This window comes from Daphnia magna, linkage group LG3 (genome assembly GCF_020631705.1).
Source record: "Daphnia magna isolate NIES linkage group LG3, ASM2063170v1.1, whole genome shotgun sequence".
Classification (NCBI taxonomy): Eukaryota; Metazoa; Arthropoda; class Branchiopoda; order Diplostraca; family Daphniidae; genus Daphnia; species Daphnia magna.
In genome coordinates, this window is record NC_059184.1 from 13,674,504 (window position 1) to 13,693,125 (window position 18,622).

At 40.1% G+C, this 18,622-nt stretch overlaps 2 protein-coding genes, 1 long non-coding RNA gene and 1 other non-coding gene across 5 annotated transcripts; 2 read left to right on the forward strand and 2 right to left on the reverse strand.

Moving 5' to 3' along the window:
- Positions 1-1,968: 1,968 nt before the first annotated feature.
- Positions 1,969-3,971, forward strand: LOC116918265 (39S ribosomal protein L3, mitochondrial). 2 transcript variants are annotated; one of them, XM_045171289.1, is made up of 8 exons: positions 1,969-2,027; positions 2,477-2,570; positions 2,654-2,872; positions 2,934-3,068; positions 3,141-3,301; positions 3,362-3,551; positions 3,622-3,725; positions 3,806-3,971. In XM_045171289.1, the coding sequence occupies exons 1-8, from the start codon at positions 1,984-1,986 to the stop codon at positions 3,924-3,926; spliced, it is 1,068 nt and encodes a 355-aa protein (XP_045027224.1). In that variant the 5' UTR covers positions 1,969-1,983; the 3' UTR covers positions 3,927-3,971. The 2 variants fall into 2 exon arrangements, with proteins under 2 accessions (XP_045027224.1, XP_032779832.2); XM_032923941.2 differs by lacking the exon at positions 1,969-2,027 and adding an exon at positions 2,159-2,394.
- Positions 3,727-9,281, reverse strand: LOC116918258 (5-oxoprolinase). Its single transcript, XM_045171279.1, is given in 21 exon segments — positions 3,727-4,118; positions 4,185-4,282; positions 4,339-4,807; positions 4,870-4,981; positions 5,052-5,281; positions 5,346-5,499; positions 5,561-5,686; positions 5,746-5,858; positions 5,917-6,064; positions 6,126-6,268; positions 6,270-6,404; positions 6,466-6,604; positions 6,674-6,896; positions 6,963-7,263; positions 7,334-7,594; positions 7,652-7,942; positions 8,002-8,164; positions 8,239-8,471; positions 8,538-8,729; positions 8,806-9,003; positions 9,078-9,281. Coding segments are annotated over 20 exon segments (3,843 nt in total). The 5' UTR covers positions 8,971-9,003; positions 9,078-9,281; the 3' UTR covers positions 3,727-3,971.
- A 4,016-nt stretch (positions 9,282-13,297) lies between these two features.
- LOC116918269 lies at positions 13,298-15,938 on the reverse strand. Its single transcript, XR_006644421.1, has 2 exons — positions 13,673-15,938; positions 13,298-13,607 (listed from the first exon to the last, which is right to left on the reverse strand). It is a non-coding gene; the product is annotated as an uncharacterized LOC116918269 (long non-coding RNA).
- Positions 13,685-13,757, forward strand: Trnar-acg. Its single transcript has one exon. It is a non-coding gene; the product is annotated as a tRNA-Arg (tRNA).
- Positions 15,939-18,622: the final 2,684 nt, after the last annotated feature.

Consider the following 18,622-nt stretch of genomic DNA (forward strand, 5'->3'; position numbering starts at 1 on the left):
TTTGAAAACATCTTATGCATCTAAAAGCATACCAAAATGAAAAGAAAAAAAGGCAATAACAGGTGCCATGTTGTCCGCCTGGTGGCCATGGGAAAAAGAAAATGGAGGACGCTTTCACTATGGCGTTATTACTTATTGTTGCTCCGAAATTCTCATTCGTGGCCTCTTTTTCTCGCATGATTGATACAATAATAGAGAAGATAGTCGTTAGCATGTGTTTGTAATAATATCCAGAGGCCCCTTATCGCATACTGATTATGTGTGTCTATAGCCGTCCGATTTGGGAAACCAACTGACGTTCTACTTATCTTTTTTCGAAGAATTGCTTGATGCTGCGCACATCGAAGGCTGGCTTGAGGTCCTTTTAAAAACCCTATCGTAGGAAAATGAGATCTGTTGCTACCGTCCCTCTCAGGTGTTACGTACAGCGACGTATGTGACCAGCAGGTCTGTACTGATGAAGTCAATTCATGAATGTAACAAGTACCCTGGCGGCATTTCCTTGCTGCTAGCGTTCCGCCTACGGGGATGTTCGTTCCAATTTTAGGAATCGTATTAATGCAGAGAGACCAGGAAAAATGGTATATTTATGCTGGTATACTTTTTTTTTTTTTGCCTGAATTATTTGCAGTGATTTCGAAATTCGAATTGGTTTGAAATGCGTTGCTGTTTGCTTTGAGTTAAAAGCAATTGTTTTCTTTTCATTCTTGGCTTGACAGATGGCCTTCGTTGCCAAACCTGATGACAAAGCAAAACACTCGTAAAAATGTGCTGACATTTTGAAAAATTAAGAATTAAAATATGCACTTTTAATCCCTACCTGACATTTTTTAAAAATAACTTGAAATATGAGTAGTTATTTATTTTTCGGCGACAGTTTTGAAGAGTTAATTAAGCTAAGTATCTTAGCCATTTTGAGGACTGATAATATTTCCTTTCTGTTTTTCCCTGCCGATGTCGTGACTTCGTGTCACCTCGAATTTATCAGCAGTAGATCAAACGATGCTAACGTCATGACTCGGACACACTGGCATTTCTGGATTTCAAAGACTTCGGCAAGCAACACATTCGACGAAATCTGGAAAGCCACTGACAATTCCCTTTTTTGTTTTGTTTCAGGTTTCCCTGCATCCATCAATGTGTCTTTTTGGTATCCATTTTTTTCCTCATCACCATGTTCCCTGTCGTAAATATGATCTCTGCAATGTCATTCTCTTTCGTTTCTGCCTCATTGTTGCTGTCGTTTTTAATAGCAATGACGAGCTTTTTACTTGAGACAATTAATTGGCAAGTTATCTTGCAAGTTGAAAATCACTAATTTGAAAATGAAGCATGGACGTTTTTCAGAAACCACTAATTATTATTTTTTTCCACGAAGTCTAGACGTAAGACCTGCGGCCATCTTAAAAAGTAACTAGATGTAATCTTGTTTACCAGATTTATAGACTAAGCCCGATAACCGTAGTAATTGGTAAACCAAACAAGGGAAATGGTCACATGTTACTGCAATTTGTTGTGAACGTAGGCTGTACGTGGAACGTAAAGAGCCTACCCCTCCGCCCACAACTATACTCATAATTATCGACTGATCACATGTTTCTTGAAATTTCATGATCAAGGCTAGAAAAATCGATGTTTCCTTCTTGAATAAGGAAAGCGATTTCCCGATGAAACCAAGTGGCTATATGTGGGTGAATAGCGAACGAAAAGTCTGGCTCATAATTAGAAAGCGAAAGCGTGAAAGTAAGAAAAACTTTTAGGTGGTGGAAACCTGTGTTCTGTGTACGAGTGTAGACCAACCTTGCGAGTAAGTGCAAGAACTAAGGACAGCATTTAGATTGAATCCGATAAGGAAAGATGGATCAATTTATGTAATTGCAGAGGATAATTTTCAAAGTCAGCCCTTTTCTTGTTGTGGGAGACGTATTACCGAGATATCGTTTGTCTGATATGTTTACAGGGCTTTGTTATTAAATCAGTACCATGCTCAGCATCGTGTTCCATAAAAGACGACGGCTCGTGCGAAGGTCGAAATAAATCGTTGCTGCTTTCTCTTATTTTCGGCAACTGCCTTGTTTTTTGTTTGAAGTTTTTGAAGTTTGAACACAAAATCCTTGCAGGAAGTTTTTAGATCTGGCAACATGTTCTGGTGACTGCTAAGAGGGCAACCGAGCAGACGACTAACTAAATAAAAAAGTAAACGTGTTTTGTTAATATTTTGGTGATTTGGATGAACAAAATTTAAAAGCCAGTATTTGTTCATGTGCAAACGCCAGTTACATTTTACATTAAGATGTCTACGTTAGGGCTATTACGGACGCTCTTCAATCCCAAAATAGTAACGCCTAATGCAATCCAGTTGCAGTCATTGAACAGGAGTCCATTCCTTGTCGGGTATAGTAAACATTAATAATAATTACTGAAATTTTTTTTTCCTAAAATCATGCCTTTTTCTGGGCTTCATCTGTTTTTTAAGGTTATTTTTCAACCATGAGCAAGTTAGAACCATGTCTCGGGTGAAAAGAAGAACCACCCACCCACCTTACTGGCATGTGTTAAAGAATAATCAGGTATAAAATAAAATTCTCCAGTCTTAAGATAAATTAATTATTTTGAACTAAATGATGTTTTGGCACAATAAATTCTTTTATAGAGACAAGATGAGAAAATTTCAAGTGATAATTTGCGTTTCGTGAGAGAAGTTATTCAAGATAAGTATAAAAACAAATCTCCCATCAAAGGATCAGATCTTGACATTGAAAAAAAAGAATGGGATCCAAAAACCAAAAGAAGTGGTGTAATTGCAAGAAACATAGGAGTGCAGCATATGTGGGAAAAAGATGGGAAAAAAGTTGTTTGCACAGTGCTTCATGTATGTTCCGTGTTCTAAAAATAATGCTATCAGTGATACCCTAACGCTTTGTACAACACAGGTTTTGGACAATCATGTCATTCGTTACGTCCCACCCGAAGAGTACGCAAAATCCATTATTGGCGCCAAAGTGTTCAGGAATAGAAAACCATTGGGATGTTTAGTGGTGGGTGCTGAAGCTGCAAATCCCGATAGGGTAAGAATGTGGTTACCCCTTTTGATGTCATTTGCTAAATTTTTGTTGATTCACCTGACATATTTATTTTAGTTTACAAGACAATATTGCAGTCTTTTCAATGAAGTTGGTCTGTTGCCCAAGAAACGATTGGCTCGTTTTATTGTCACACCCAACGCCGTTTTGCCACCATGTACTCCATTGACAGCGGGTCATTTCGTCGTTGGACAGGCAGTTGATGTCTACGGCAAAACGTAAGTATCTTCTAGTCCGTCGTTTCTTATGGGTTAGCTTAAAACATGTTTTGTTTGTAGGATTGACTATGGATTTCAGGGCGTAGTCAAACGTTGGGGTTTCAAAGGCGGCCCAGCCTCTCACGGTGCCACCAAGTTTCACAGAAGAGGAGGTACTATTGGAACTGGTCGAGATAAGGCTCGCGTCTGGCCTGGTCAAAAAATGCCTGGACATATGGGTTCGGAAAGACGATTTTGCAGGGGTCTTAAAGTAAACGCGCGGATAAATCTGAGATATTTAATTTTTTTAAATTATAATAATCATTTCGTTTTCTAAACAGATTGTTCGAATTAATATGAAGTACAACGTTATTTACGTGAAAGGAACAGTACCAGGACCCACCAATTCTATCGTACAGATTTTCGACACTCTTTTACCTCGAAGGTTAGCTTTAAAATAAATGTATTAATTTCTTATAAATTGAAAATCTAAACCCACAAAAAAAAACCCTTATGGTACTACAGAAAATTCACCGAAGCTCCTCCTCACCCAACCTATTTCCCTCCAGAAGACGGAACACTACCACAGGAAGACATTTGGGATTCAAGCCTGCATGTCTTCGGCTCACCTTCCATCTCTGTGTAATGGACGGATACCTTTGTTTAGTCAATACATCGTGTTGGAACCATGTCACGCTGATTCCTGTAGCGAACGAAATTCGTAAACGCTTCCTCTCTCAGTGAATTTCGTGGCGATGGCTGTCACAACTGGTTTGTTTCCTTCCTTGTCCTCTAAACCGTATCCGCCTCCACCAGGAGTTAGAAGTCTAAAACTGTCCTGCAATTTCAAAACGGCTGTTTGGTATGCATATCTTTCAATTACTTTAGCTAAATAGTATTATACCCCGGCATGAACGGGCACTGAGCATTTCGCTCCCAAATTCAAAAGCACTCCGTTGCGTCGAAGTAATGAATTGCTGCCTTTAGCACCATCACCTCCACCTGAAAAAGAACAGAATGTTGAGAAAGCTATGCGGATTTGAAATGTAAATCCTTACCTGCTAGTCCATAGGGAGCGTACACGCGTCTCTCCGTGAGCACCGATAGCGTCATCGTTTGCCGGAAGAGCAATTCCCTGCTGATTCCATCTCCGCCTCGATACTTGCCATGTCCACCGCTTCCGTTTCGAAGACAAAAAGATCGCAAGATGACTGGATAACGGCGTTCAAGCACTTCAGCGTCAGTAATGCGAGTGTTGGTCATGTGGGAATGTATTCCACTGCGTCCGTTCCAGTCGGGCCCAGCGCCTGAGCCTCCTGCCACGGTCTCATAATAGCCCATGGTTTCGTCTCCAAACGTAATGTTGTTCATGCAGCCCTGAGAGGCCGCGCAAGCTCCAAAAGCTCTAAGGACAACGTCTACCACCCGCTGGGATGTCAAAACGTTGCCACCAACTACACCGGCTTCAGGATATGGATTCAAAAGACAAGCCTCCGGAATGATGACTTGAATTGGTACTAGGCAACCCTATTTCATGGAGAAATACGAAAATAATTGCGGTGTTTCGTGACGCGTGACATAAGACGAACCTGGTTGAGTGGAATGTCGTGGCCTACGAGGGAACGAAGACAGTAAATAATGGCGGACAGCGATACGGCGCGAGGGGCGTTCGTATTTCCCCACACTTGACAACCGGTACCACTGGAAGATAGGCAAAAGATTAGAAAAACCAATTTCAACCTAATATCTAAATAGGGCTACTATTACGCACGTGAAGTCAAATGTGGCAGATCCTTGGCTAGGATCTATGGCAACCGATAAACAGATGCGCGTCCCATCATCCATAAAATCTTCTGCTTCCAGTTTTTGGCCAGACTTTTGAGCTACTTCTTTTAGCAAAGAGCGTACCGCCATTTCAGCGTTATGTCTTACGTAACCCATATACTGCTGAACTACTTTCAGGCCATAATAAACCATCAGTTCGCTTACTAGACCGATACCCTAAGAATCATAGGGGTTTGGTTAACTGTTCATTTGTATGGAAAGCCCCGAAGACGTAACACACCTTTTGATTGGCTGCCACTTGAGCACGGAGGTCAGATAAGTTATCATGCAAATTGCGGGTCCCAGAAGCACCAGGAATATCTATCTTGCCAGGAGCGTTCAACGCGTCAATAAGTTCTGCTTCTCTGAAGACTCCGTCACGGACCAAGACAAAGCTGAAAAATGATGTAAGTGATAACAAATTAATTAATTGCAAGTAGTAAGTAAGCAGACAACCTTTTGAAAACAGCACCCTCTTCAATCAACATGTGAGAATGCGGAGGCATCGAGCCGGGTGTAATGCCACCAATATCAGCGTGATGACCCCGACTTGCGACGTAAAACACGGGCTTTTGTTGCTTTCTAAATACGAATCTAAACTGTTGATTCCCATTTCGATCAATAATTTCTAATCAACATACTCCCAAAATACGGGCGTGATCACAGTTAGATCTGGTAGATGAGAGCCACCGGCTGATGGATGGTTTGATAGAAAAACGTCGCCAGGAAGTATATCACTACCCCTTGCACGTAACTGAACAGAAAACACTTTTTAAATTTTCAATTAATAACGGCTTTCGAAGATGTATTACTTGGTACTGAACTGCCTCTTGCATAGCTCCGAGATGGACGGGAATATGCGGAGCATTTGAAACTAATCCACCATCTGGCCCGAACAAGGCGCACGAAAAATCCAATCGCTCTTTGATATTGGTTGAAACTGCAGTGCGTTGAAGAATTCTTTCCGAAAAAGATCACGTTATCAACAGCACGATTTGTTGAAAGACGGATGAAAAATTACCTTCCCATCTGCTCAGCAATGCTCATAAAACGATGTGAGAAAATCGACAGCTGAACTGCATCAAGTTCTAAGCCGATGCTGCTGGTCGGTGCGTCGTGTATGGTAATTCGCAGATCACCTTGGACTGTCAATTCAGCTGTCGAGATTGGGTTCGACAATAATAGTTCCAAGTTGATCAATAATCATGGCTGGGCCGGGGATGGAATGGCCAGGTAGAAGGTCTTTTAAAAGAAAGACACTGCAGTCTCTGTACCCGCCTTCAAAGTAGATTGGACTCATCTAAAAGATGCAAACGAATTTTAAATCAATAGATTTTACATCCTGCTATCATTAAATGTACTGTCACAGAAGTCGCTGGTGACGTCGCAGCTGGAAGAGTTTTAGTAGTTTGGATGCCCGTTTTCGCAATGCCTCGAACGCGGATATCGTCGACGATTACCGGACGCTCGTCAATAGTGAAGCCAAATTCTGTTTTGTACCTAGAAGAAAATGGCATATCGTTGGACTGGCATGATTTATTATTATTTTTTCTAGTTTAGCATTCTTACTTTTCGACGAACGACTCAAGAAAATCCCCGTGCGAGGACATGTGACGCGATGAACTGCCAGGATCTGCTGGACCACAGAGCAAGGCGCAATCAGTTCGATCGTACCGCATATGGAGATACGGCTCGGTATGAATTTGATCTGGTTGAAAACCTCGACTGATTAGTGATTCCCGACAACGTTTGGACAACACATCAATCCGTTGATCAATATATTCGAAGTTATCTAGAAATGAAGAAATGGAGATAAATAAATCAGACGTAACTCTGATTTCTTTATTAAGCAATTCACCGATTTCGTAAGGTTTACTACAAGCCTCTTGTTCTTCACGAACGACGTCTGCGAGAGCCATGCCATAGGCGGATAAAATCCCAGAATAACGATGGATAAGAACGACTTTCATGCCTAAACTACGAGCAATAGCGCAGGCATGTTGCCCGCCAGCCCCTCCGAAGCAGGCTAAAATGTGACGCGAAGTATCATGGCCTTTTGCTTGGGTAAGTGCTCGGATCGGTCGGCACATTGCCTCATTAGCAACATTAATAAAACCCATAGCGACTTCTTCCTCTGTCATTTCAAAGAGCTCGTTCACCTGTAGAAATAAATCAAGATCTTTGATTGGGACTCTTTTGCGCGATGGTGATCCTTTATAACCCACTGACCTGTTGGGTGAGCTGCTGAAATGCATGGGTAGTGGCAACGGAGTCCAGTGGTTCATTCTCATGTTTTCCAAAGATCTTGGGAAAATATTCGGGAATAAGACGGCCAAGACGAAGGTTGGCATCGGTCACAGTAAGAGGACCGCCTTTTTTATAGCACGTCGGTCCTGGATGAGCCCCTGCTGAGTCAGGACCCACTACAAACATTCCATCGCGGAAAAATAGCATCGAACCTCCACCTGCTGCCACCGTGTTCACATCAAGCTATGAAAAAAATACGTAACAGATTTGTTTGTGCAACGCAAGATTGAGGATTCCAACCTGAGGGGCCTGGATGGTTACGCCAGCAGTTGTAGTTTCAAAGACATGCTCCCATGCTCCATCGTAGCGGCTAACATCTGTCGAGGTACCACCCATATCAAAGCCAATGACAGGTAAGCCATTTGAGACGGATCCATAAAGTGTACGTGCGTATCCAACTACTCCACCAGCCGGTCCAGATAAAATAGCGCGTGAGCCACTAAATGAATCCATTGGTGTCAAACCTCCGTCGCTTTGCATGAATAGCACGTTTACACCATCAAGCTCGTTTTTGAATCCAGAGCAGAATCCCTGTAAAACAGACAGGTGAAGAGAAGACTATTTTTAATTTTCAGAAGCCAAAGAGGAACCTGCAGATAGCGCTGAATATGAGGCGTTAGATAAGCGTCGGATGCTGCGGTGAAGCCGCGAGGAACGATTCGCATCATTGGCATTATCTTAGACGATAGTGAGACGCTTTCAATTCCTACGCTGCGTGCAATCTTTTCAATAATTTCCTCGTGAGCGGGATATCTGTTGGTGAAAGAAGAATTATGTTACCAATTCCGACAATCCTTGGTTTCTTTCTTCAATTTGTCAAAATTTACATGTAAGAGTGCATCAACACAACAGCAATGCTCGATATTCCTTTATCGTGGATCTTTTCCAATTCCCTTTTAAGGTGCTCTTGATCAAGTTCTTCGATGATCCATAGTTTCTCGCCATTAGTGGCATCTACCTGTCTTCCTTTCGCGGTTAACTGGCATCTAGGGCTATCCAAAATGACACGTTCTTTAGCTTCTACGACTGCTTCGTACAAACCTTCTGGCATTTCGATTTTCTATGGAAAATTGATGTTGGGGATTAAACCAGTAATGTGTTATGAATGCTGTGAAATGGCATTTACTAAATCAAAGATTTTTGGTCTGGCTTGGTTTCCAATGTACAGGAGATCTCTGAAGCCACTTGTGATAACTAGTGCCATTCTTTCCCCTTTCCTTTCTAGCAGGGCATTGGTAGCTACAGTTGTACCCATCCTTATCCAGTCAATCATTGAAGTATCCACAGGTTCATTGGCAGGCATTTTGTTTCCCAGTTCCTATAGCACAAATCCAATGGAAAAATTACTTGAATAAGGTGAGACTCATTATTTTAGTATTTCACAAATCACATACTTCTTCAAGGATCCTTCTGATTCCTTCTCTTGGTGCATCAGGATAATTTGAAGGGTCTACACTTAAAAGCTTTGTGACTCTTTCCTTTCCATCAGGACAAATAGCATAGACATCTGTAAAGGTTCCACCACGATCAATTGCAAACTTGAATTTCCCTGCTGACATTTTCCTGTTAAAATGGTGACCCAGATAAGGTTTCTTGGATATGGAAGTGATCAAATTATTGCTACAAGTAATTTTTTTATTTTTACGGTCTGGCATTTTTTTCTTACCTTTTGTGAAAGTGAGCTATTATTTAATATCCGAAACTCACAATATTTTAAATTTCAGACAAGGATATTACTCTGTTAAAATTCTTCTATATTTGTGCAAAGTCTTCTGAGGCCTAAGCCAATTTTTGTATCTTTGGGTAGCACAAAAAACTGTTCTTATCGTCACGACGTTTCTTGTGCAAATTCAAAAGTGTAAAATCCAAGTTCCAATTTGGACCCCATGGGTTTTGTTTTGGTAAGTATCAGCTGTGAAGCAGACGATACTGAAAGAGATCTAGCGGCGTATTTGAGTGTATTCTATGCTGAAGCAGTTCACCAATTGTATGGAAATGCTATTACTTACAACATGTTTCTACAATTTTTCAAGCCAACCTAAATAGCAGAATTGAAAATGTAAGAAGGGCTTGGTTTCAATTTCAAACGTATGGATTGAAATTTATTTCGCTTAATTCTTCTTAATTTCCCTTTTGCAATTCGTTACCAACTTGCTTACAGTTTTATGACATTCCACAAAGCCAATGTCGTTCACCCATAAAAGCATCTGGCGGAACACATTCATGCTAATCAAATATCATTAGTTTTAACTTTACCAGTTGTGGCTCTGACATCTGCAAAAAGTAAATACGGTGTCATCGTACAAATAAGCGCAATGGACGACCGAATTTTCTATTGGGGTTTGGTAGCTTTCATTTGGCATAAAAGGATAGAGTTTTCGGTCTTGTTTTATCCGGCACCGAAATCCGTACAACTTTTTTGTATCGGTTTCTCGTGAAAAGAATAGAGATCAACTACACTGTAATTTCAAGTAGGGCAAGTTTACCTTTAATATAATTATATTCTTCTTGATTCCGTTTATTGTTTTGTATTTATTAGCATCAAGATGAAATCTTTCGCGCCAATTGCTTTTTTGTTTGTCTTGAACGCCATAATGGCGACGATGTCTGCAACCGTGAAGGAGTGGAAGCAAGGAGACAATGGCAAATCACTTTGGGCTGTAAATTGTACTTTCCAAATTGTGCAAATGGATCCAAATATTGGATCATTTGTTTCCACTATATATGCCACCAGCGAAAACTGTGGTAGAGTATGCCTCGGAATTGCTGAATGTACCCACTTCGTTTACACCAAAGGAAATAGATGTGGTGTATTAAAGAAGACGAGATACGATTTGAAAGCCATCAGCCACCCAAATTTAAAAGGCAATATTTGTGGCTACATTCCCAGTCGCACCCCCCGGCCCCGCCAGTGAATTTCATGAAGCCACAAAACTGGTAATAAAATAAATTCGATAATCTAATTCAACTAAGCTTTCAAAAGAGGCGATAGTTAATCTGTAACCTGTTACCATTGTGCGCTGTCACCTGTCGGCAAATAAGCAAAATGCAATTGTACAACTGTTAAAATTGTGTAAAGAATCATGCAACGCTGGTGAACAGACGATCTGTGAAAATCTATAGTTGCGTATTCTGAAAGAATACAAAAATTGGTTCGGTCAAACGGAAATGAACGGAAGAATCTTGCTTCTTGGTGAAATTGATAGGCCGTCTTTATTCATATCGTTTTTCTGACATAGTAATTGAATAATTAATGTGGACCATTTGATCACCCCAAACCAAGCTTCAAATAACACAAGCTCACTTGCTTACTACATTGAAGTGAAGGCCAAGAAAAGTGCAGAGAGCAGGGTGTCTGTCATGATTGTGACTACATGTATGCTAGTTGCCTTCAACAAGTAAAACAACAGACAAGGGTAGCTAATAACTATTTGAATATGTAATTTTTTTCTCTCAACTTTAGCAGTAAAAATATGTATTCACATGCTAGACTACATTGAAGAACTAACAAACAAATATACTCTATAGTATATGTTTCAAAGGACAACTGTGAACATGTTTTTTCCCCAGACAAGATCAAAGAGTGGCTAATAGGAGAAATAACACCAGCACTGTGCAAAAAACAAAACAACACAAAAAAGGCTTCCTTTGACCACTGATTAAAATCTGTTAATCATCTGCATTAATGGTATCACATATTTGTAAATTATTGTTGCCTCTAATATAGCCTAAATTTAATGAATTTCTGGTAGTTGCTAAAAGTTTCAGCAAATTGACAGAATTGATTGTTTTCCGTTTCGTCATCTTCTTAAGCTGTTTCACGAAGTGTGAAATACCTTTCCGCCCAAAAATAAATGTGGAAGCGGAGGCATATTTGGCCTCTTCTTCTTTGACCTCTTCTATGGTCTTCCTCAAATTATTTTTCCATTCAAGAAAAGGGTCACCGAACATGGACGCGGATGCGGAATCGCTTAGTTTGCCTAACGACTCAGCTTTCAAAATGGCCAAACTGTCTGCAGAACGCGAACTTGCGTTCAGAAAGAATTCACCGGCATCACTGTACAGGTATTTCAACTCTCTTGTCATTTTACACGCCTCACGCTCGAGTGGATCGAGGCTTCCGCCTTTCGTGCCATTCAATAGGCTCATATCTTGTTCGAGTTTTAATTTCTTCTTCTCCAGCATTTCAATGGTCGTTGAAATTTCGGCATCCAACTCATACCATTTCTGCATTTTTTCATGTACGTTATCCAGTGCTTGTGTCGAACAGTTACTCCGCCATAAAGCCTGTTCGAACCTTGCCTTAGTATTGGCCCAGTCTTCCTCTGATGGCCTGCCGTAACAGAATGATGTTGTAGTATATGTGAAAGGCCACCAGTTCCATTCCCAGTTCGCAAAGCAGTGAGCCGAGTTTCGTTTTTCTTGCAGCCATTGCCACTGGTATGAAATCGTTTTGAGTTCAGCTTGATCTCGTTGTAAACGCAGGTCTAATTCGACGCTGATATTCTTCAATGATTCCATCGCCATGTCGAGTTCCATCTTCTTATAGACAGATGTGTTCATTTGTCTGTTGATAATGCCCAAAGCTCCTTCCAGCCTACTCATTCTCTTGAAGCTGCTAGCCACCATTTTTACCAAGTGAAACAACTCTTCGAATTGGCCGATAATCGAATAGTATAGCTGAGAAATTTTCTCCGTTAAATCGCTTACACTTCTCAGCGGTTCTTGAATTATTTTAAAAAGATCAACATACTTTCCGTACTGATCAAGGTAGCGGTTTACATATTCGAATTGCTGGTTCAACTTCTTGGCTAGAAATTCTACCTGTCCAACACTCATCTTCACTGCCATAAAATCTTTGGAGAATTGTTCGGCGATTTGAAGCAACGACGTTTGTAGCATTTTCGACTCCTCAGAATCCTTTGTCATATTGAATCAACTGGAAATTCGTGTCGAGGATTGGAAGTTTTATTTCATCTTCTTTGCTGCACAGTTCTATGGAAATATTGGTCGAATTGCGTTCCAGTAGAATTAGTTCCGTGACACCGTTATTGAGATAACTATGGTGATTCAAGTGAAATGCCAATGTGATTAGCAGCAAAAGCATCCAAAGACCGCTTACAATTAACACGACGCTAATCCGCTTTTTCCCTGCTGCTTCAAGGTCTTCCCGTTTAACGTTGATGATGTGATGGTTAAACTTGCACATCTCAAAGTTTTTGCGAACGTCCAGAACTCACTGGCCAAGTGATCACCTCCATGGCAGTCCTTTTGTACGATCTGCTTGAGATACGCCCCAACGACTCGAATCCTGTTTTGGTAATTTGTTTTTCTTCTGTTTTGTTTCGTTTCATTCTTCCGTAGAAATTGGATTACCGCAACTATATCTATCTTTGAGAAACCTTCACGGACACGTTTTTAGTGATTTCTTTCTCGTTTTTGAAGGGGAATTTAAGTTTTCCCCTGACGGCACGATTCTGATGCCCTGTTGTGTTATGTACTGAGAAACAACAATGTAAGTCGAACCTACTTTCAATCCTTATCTGAGATTCTCATTAGAAAAATATATAAAAATTGCAAAGTTAATTAATACTTCCCTGCCGCGAAACCAGGAGAAAACCAATCTGTCAATCTTGGCCGAGAAAGAAAGGTGCTGTTTTAAATGCGAGTCTGGTATCACAACACAGGTAAGTATAAAACAAAAAGAAATGATAATAAATAAGATAATTTAAAGTGAATGTACTGGAAAGCAGTTCTTCAATCACAAGTTGGATGGTTTTTCGGGAAATTCCCGTGCATCTAACGTTTGTTTTGTTAGTTTTGTTTTTGTTCTGTAAATCTAGTTAATCCGAACAATGTTCAAAACACCCTGATTTTTTACTATACTTGAAAAGAGAACTTTTTTACTTGCGCACCAACTTTGTGAGATTCAACAAACAATGCGGGTGAAATAAACCTGGGATATCAGTAACGGGAGTAAAAAAAAAAAAAAAAGGCAAGGAAAACACGACTGAAATTAATTTACCATAAGTTCTTCGAATGGGTGTGCCAATGTTTCGGGTCACTTCCAGTTGATGGTGCTCCGTGCCAAGTAGAATATACATGGCATGATTTATCGTATTTTTTGCCATCCAATCATTGGATACAATCACTTGAAACAATTCGCCATATTTAGAAACGAACATTTACTTTTATGCTAGACAAAAATAAGCAGATGAAGGTTTAAAAATCCAAATTCAAAACATTGTTTGTGCTATTTACCTTCTAAAATGTGGTCCTGTGGCCCAATGGATAAGGCGCTTGCCTACGGAGCAAGAGATTCCAGGTTCGATCCCTGGTAGGATCATCCGGTGAATGAAGATATTGTTTTTTAGAAATTTGTCCAAGTTTAATTTGTTTCCTTCATTGTTGGTGATGCTATCAGTGTTTTGATAAGCCGTCGGTATCCAGAGAACCGGTCTGGAAGACTTAATTTGTTGGTTAGCCGCGGCCTGCTCCTCAAAAGAGTCATCGTTTCTTTTCGTCAAAAGATTTTCAGATCTGGCTGGTGGATCCCCCGTTTGTTTTTTAAAGTTATCGCCTCAGTAATTTACGTCTACAATTCCACAGAATAGACGAAGACAAAGCTGAAATACCTGGGCGCAATGCTTTATTAGAGACTTATTATAAGAGACCTAACAGAGACATCGACAGGAATTCCAGTGATTGTTATCTAGCTTTGATAACAACTCATTATCACAAAACATGGCAAGAAACCAGAAACCTCAGATATTTCTGGTGAAATTTATCAGGAAATCCCCGTGAAATAAATTCTGTCCTTCAAAATGGCATGATTTAACAGAAAACGTAACAGAAGAGAAACGAGGAAGGAAAAAAGAAACGATCATGTTACACATTGCCAATTTTATTTAAAATTATCACATCACTTCATCACAATTCATAATTCAAAAGACAAAACGTGTTCTTGTCAACGCTGTGCTTGAGGGTTATGAAAGACTTTGCTGATTTACGTCCTTAATTTAGCAACTAACATGTTTTTTTTTCTTTCAAACCACGCGAAGGTTAATAACTAAAGTTGATTTCCTGTTCCTTCTTTTCGTAAAGGTAAAAGAAAAAACTTACATTCTACAATTTATTGTTAAAAAATTAAAACTAAATTAAATCAACTTCGTGTGATCTTCACTTGTTTTGGCAATGGTGTAGTGCTTTGTCCCAAGATGGCGCGCGCCTTTTCTATTTCTGATGTGTTGACTGTAATGGCGCTAGTTTTAACGACTATTTCAATCTCAGTAAGTGCTCGTTTCGTGAAAGTACCAAGATTTTTTGTGAAATTGAAAAACATTAAACACTTTAGTGAACAACTATTTGTCTTTCCACAAAATACAGCATGCCCTTGGTTATGGCAGAATGTTTGCCCTATGCAGCATGCAAAAGCCACCACGTGTTTTCTAAAGGACGTAGAAAACGTGAAGACGTACAGGCATGTGGCTGAAATGTGACTGTAATTGCAATGCAATGCCGACACTAGTTAAAATGTGAAGCGCCATGCTTTGTAGTTGAGTGTTTCTGTGAGTTTGCCTTAAGTGTTAAATCAACTATTGGACAAACTTCCACGTAATGTGTTTCACAAGTTTCTCAAAAGTGTAAAATGATTTGTACATACTTAGCCCCTATAGGTTGCTTAGAAAGAGCTTCTGGTGCACAACAACTTTTCAATTCAGTGTTCAACCTTAATGTGATTACCCAAAGTACTTAAAACTGGTGTCGAACAGCTTGGCTGATTTTGGGCATCCACCGGTTAGGCATGTGTTGCAGCATCACTGTCTTGAAGAAGGTATGTTGTTTTAACTTTCTTATCTCTATTCTATATGTTGAAACTTTTTCCTCTAAATACCACACCATTAGTTTTTGCTGGATTTTTACTTTGACGTGCCGCCGATTCTTTGATTTCTTTTGGTGTTTAGCCTTGAAATTCTCATTCATGTTATGCATTTCACCATCACTGCAATAGGTTTTTTGATCAAGTCGTACTATTGCTAAAATAGACTTCTTTTTGTTATTCAGACAACGTATTGGAGACGTTGGAACTGGTATCTGTTTCAATTCAGAAATATCGACGAGAAATTCAAATGACGATCGGCACTGAATTCTCGCATAGCAACCATTCAAATAGGGCTGGAGCAATCACTGTTCCCAATTTCTCTTTTGGGCAGTTATCTAATATAATTTAGCTTGGGCTAAAATGTTAGTATCTGATTTTTGAAATGTCATTCAAGTTGTAGTGCAGCATGCGGGTGTTGTTTCAAACTCGTCCCATTTGTCAACGTTCAGCATTCCCCTCCCCCATATATCCTGGTCTTTGATTGGCCAGCACGTTTTACGTGATTGTTTTTCGTGATGCGGATAATCAAAGCGTAAAATATTCTTTGATCCGGAACAACAGTCATTTTTGTTTTTCCTCTTAACAATCGTAGTTTAATATCCGACCGTTAGATGGCGTCTTGGGCATGGACAAAATCCGCGTCTGCATTCAGTTACCCTCCCTTAAAAGAAAACAACTCCTAACGTGTTCTTTTATTTTTTTTTTATCGAAACCGATTCCGTGTGAATAAAAAACAAAACAATTCTTTCTATCGAGGTGAATCATCAAGGCTGGGAAACTGAAACACCGAACTTAAAGAAAAACAAATTGAGTTTTTTGAGACATGCAAGCCGAGGTGATGTGGATCGCTTAAAAAAAAAAGTGAATAGGAGCCTTGTGTGATGGATTAGGTAACAACACACAGTTAGATGGGCTTTAGATTGGCGTCGGCGGCGGTCGTGTGGTGCGAAAACAAAACAAAAAATGCTCTAAGCTCAAACGCACATTTCGGGTTGCCCTTCGCGTCTGGGGGTGTCTCGAATGCTTCTGGACCCAATATCTTAACGACGATATCGGATACACATAGCCGCAACAGTGGTGTAAGTGAGTAGCCTGCTGATTGCCTTCATGGCGGGGCCATCTATAAAGCACATCAATAGCCATAGCACATTCATCGCCGTTGGCGTGGTGTCGTCGTGAAGCGAGCTCGTTCACACGGACCAATGCGCGTCCTTGTTATAGTTTATTGGCGACGACGGACTGGGTCATCATAGGCGATTAGCCCTCATATCATCACGCTTTGCTCACTTTTGTTTTGTTATGAAATTAAAGAATTTCTCATTGCGAGAAAAGACTTTGCATGGCAAAAGATTGTGCTGTCGCAATGACGAAATGTAATCCTAACAACTTAACGACTCGTCCATGTTTTTTCGATAAGAACAAAAAAAAGGGGGGAGACTTGTATTGAACTGATTTAGAGACAACAACAAAATCAGTTTAATCTGCCCTTAACTTGATGACGATCCACTGGTTTTCGTCGGAGTTCGCGCACTTTTTCCCCACTTTATTTTTTAATTATCGTGTTGTTTTTCGTAGCATGAAATGGAGATGACATTGAATGAGAAACTGTGTGAGCTGGGCGACCTCAAGGGAAGCTGAATCGACAAAATGAATTTGTGTTTTTGAGATGTAACGTTTCGAAGACACTCGAGAAGTTGCTCACCAAAACCTAGCAGACACGGGGTCCTTTCAGTTTCTTCTTGTTGAAGAGGGAAGGGGGGGGGGGCGTTGGATGGTCATCAAGTTACGAGAAGCAACAGTTGCTGGACGATTATTGCCGCTGCGTTGAAGGCAAATAGCTCACATTTAAGGACTTTTTCTATTCGTTTTCTATCGTTTAAAAATTCAGCCTCTTATCGAACCCGGTAGTTATATCCCCCCTCTCTCTTATTTTTTTCATTATCAATCATGTGATATGCAGGACCATTCATCGATTTTCTGCTGCACTTATCTCTGCTGAAAAAAAAAAAAAGTCGACTGGGGAGAGTATGAAACTCGAGTGAGAAACACAAATGTGTCTCTCTCTTTCGGGGTTGAAAAAGATAAATGAAAGTTAAGGTTTCCAAACATTTGAACAAAACTCTGAAGGCGCGCTATATTTGAACAGAGCTGCACCAACGAGCTGTTGTTGCTCTATATATATACAACGTGTGTGTGTATGTAGATTAGGTTTGTTTTTATTTTCGGTTGGGGGGTGTCTAAGTTTTTTCTCGACGTGTGTTGTTGTGGCCCTTCTCTTTTCCTGAGATGCCGACCGTACGATAAAAAAAAAACTTCTGGTTGTTCCGTATTTTTTTTTTGTCATTCCTATGTGTTCTTATGGACAGGTCTCTTGTTGTTTTGTTTCAATGGATTGTCATTATCTGGAGACAGATCTGTCTCTCGTAGACGAACCCAGTGGAACATCAGGCTAGACAGGGGACGCGTACAATCCTCGGAAAATCTTCTAGGTTCGATGCGGAATAAGCCTGGCAACATCGGGGACATGTCGTTTCTATGCTCACACACACAGAAATTTAATCGCGGCAGTTCTAATTAGATACCTGGTCTTTTTTTTACTTTAGTTTTGAAGCAACATGCCATCTAGGGACCTCATCTAAGATGCCGTTCCATTTTTTTTTTATTTCCCCCCAAAGAGTACACCCTAATTTTCCACGAATTTTGGTTGGGGTTTGGGAGAGGTGTATTGAAGGTTATGTAGGAAGCGTCTACCTGGAAAAGATAAAACACCTACTTTTTTTTTTCAATTAAGAAAAAAACGCAAACTGAAAAAAAAGAAAAAAGTTCATTATACTCAATTCGTTTGGAAACGTTGATGAACAGTCACCTGTTTTCCAATAATGAGATTGCCCCCCCTTTCTTTTGAAAAAAAAAAATATAAATTTTTTAAATTTCAAGAATGTGACTATGGCACAGATGAGAAATATTAATTGGGCATGAAAATAAAAAAAGCAATGTATGCGTATCATCACTTTGTTTTCATGAGTTGGCGAAAAAAAAAATCATAATTGGCTTATTTTACCGGCGGATCTTGTTCTGAAAAAAAAACATGACGGACAAATGGGGATTGACATGACAGAATGAAAAAGAGTGGCTGCGTGACACCTGTCCACATCTAAATAGGAAGGACTCGATTGGACAGGTGTCGTTGTAAAACTGGACCATACAGGAAGAAAAGTGGCTGGGGATGCGTGTGCCATATCGACACACCCACACAATATAATAATACCGTGTATTACACATATTTTTCAATGTATCACCCACACTTTGCTTGCTATTGTTGTGTCTAT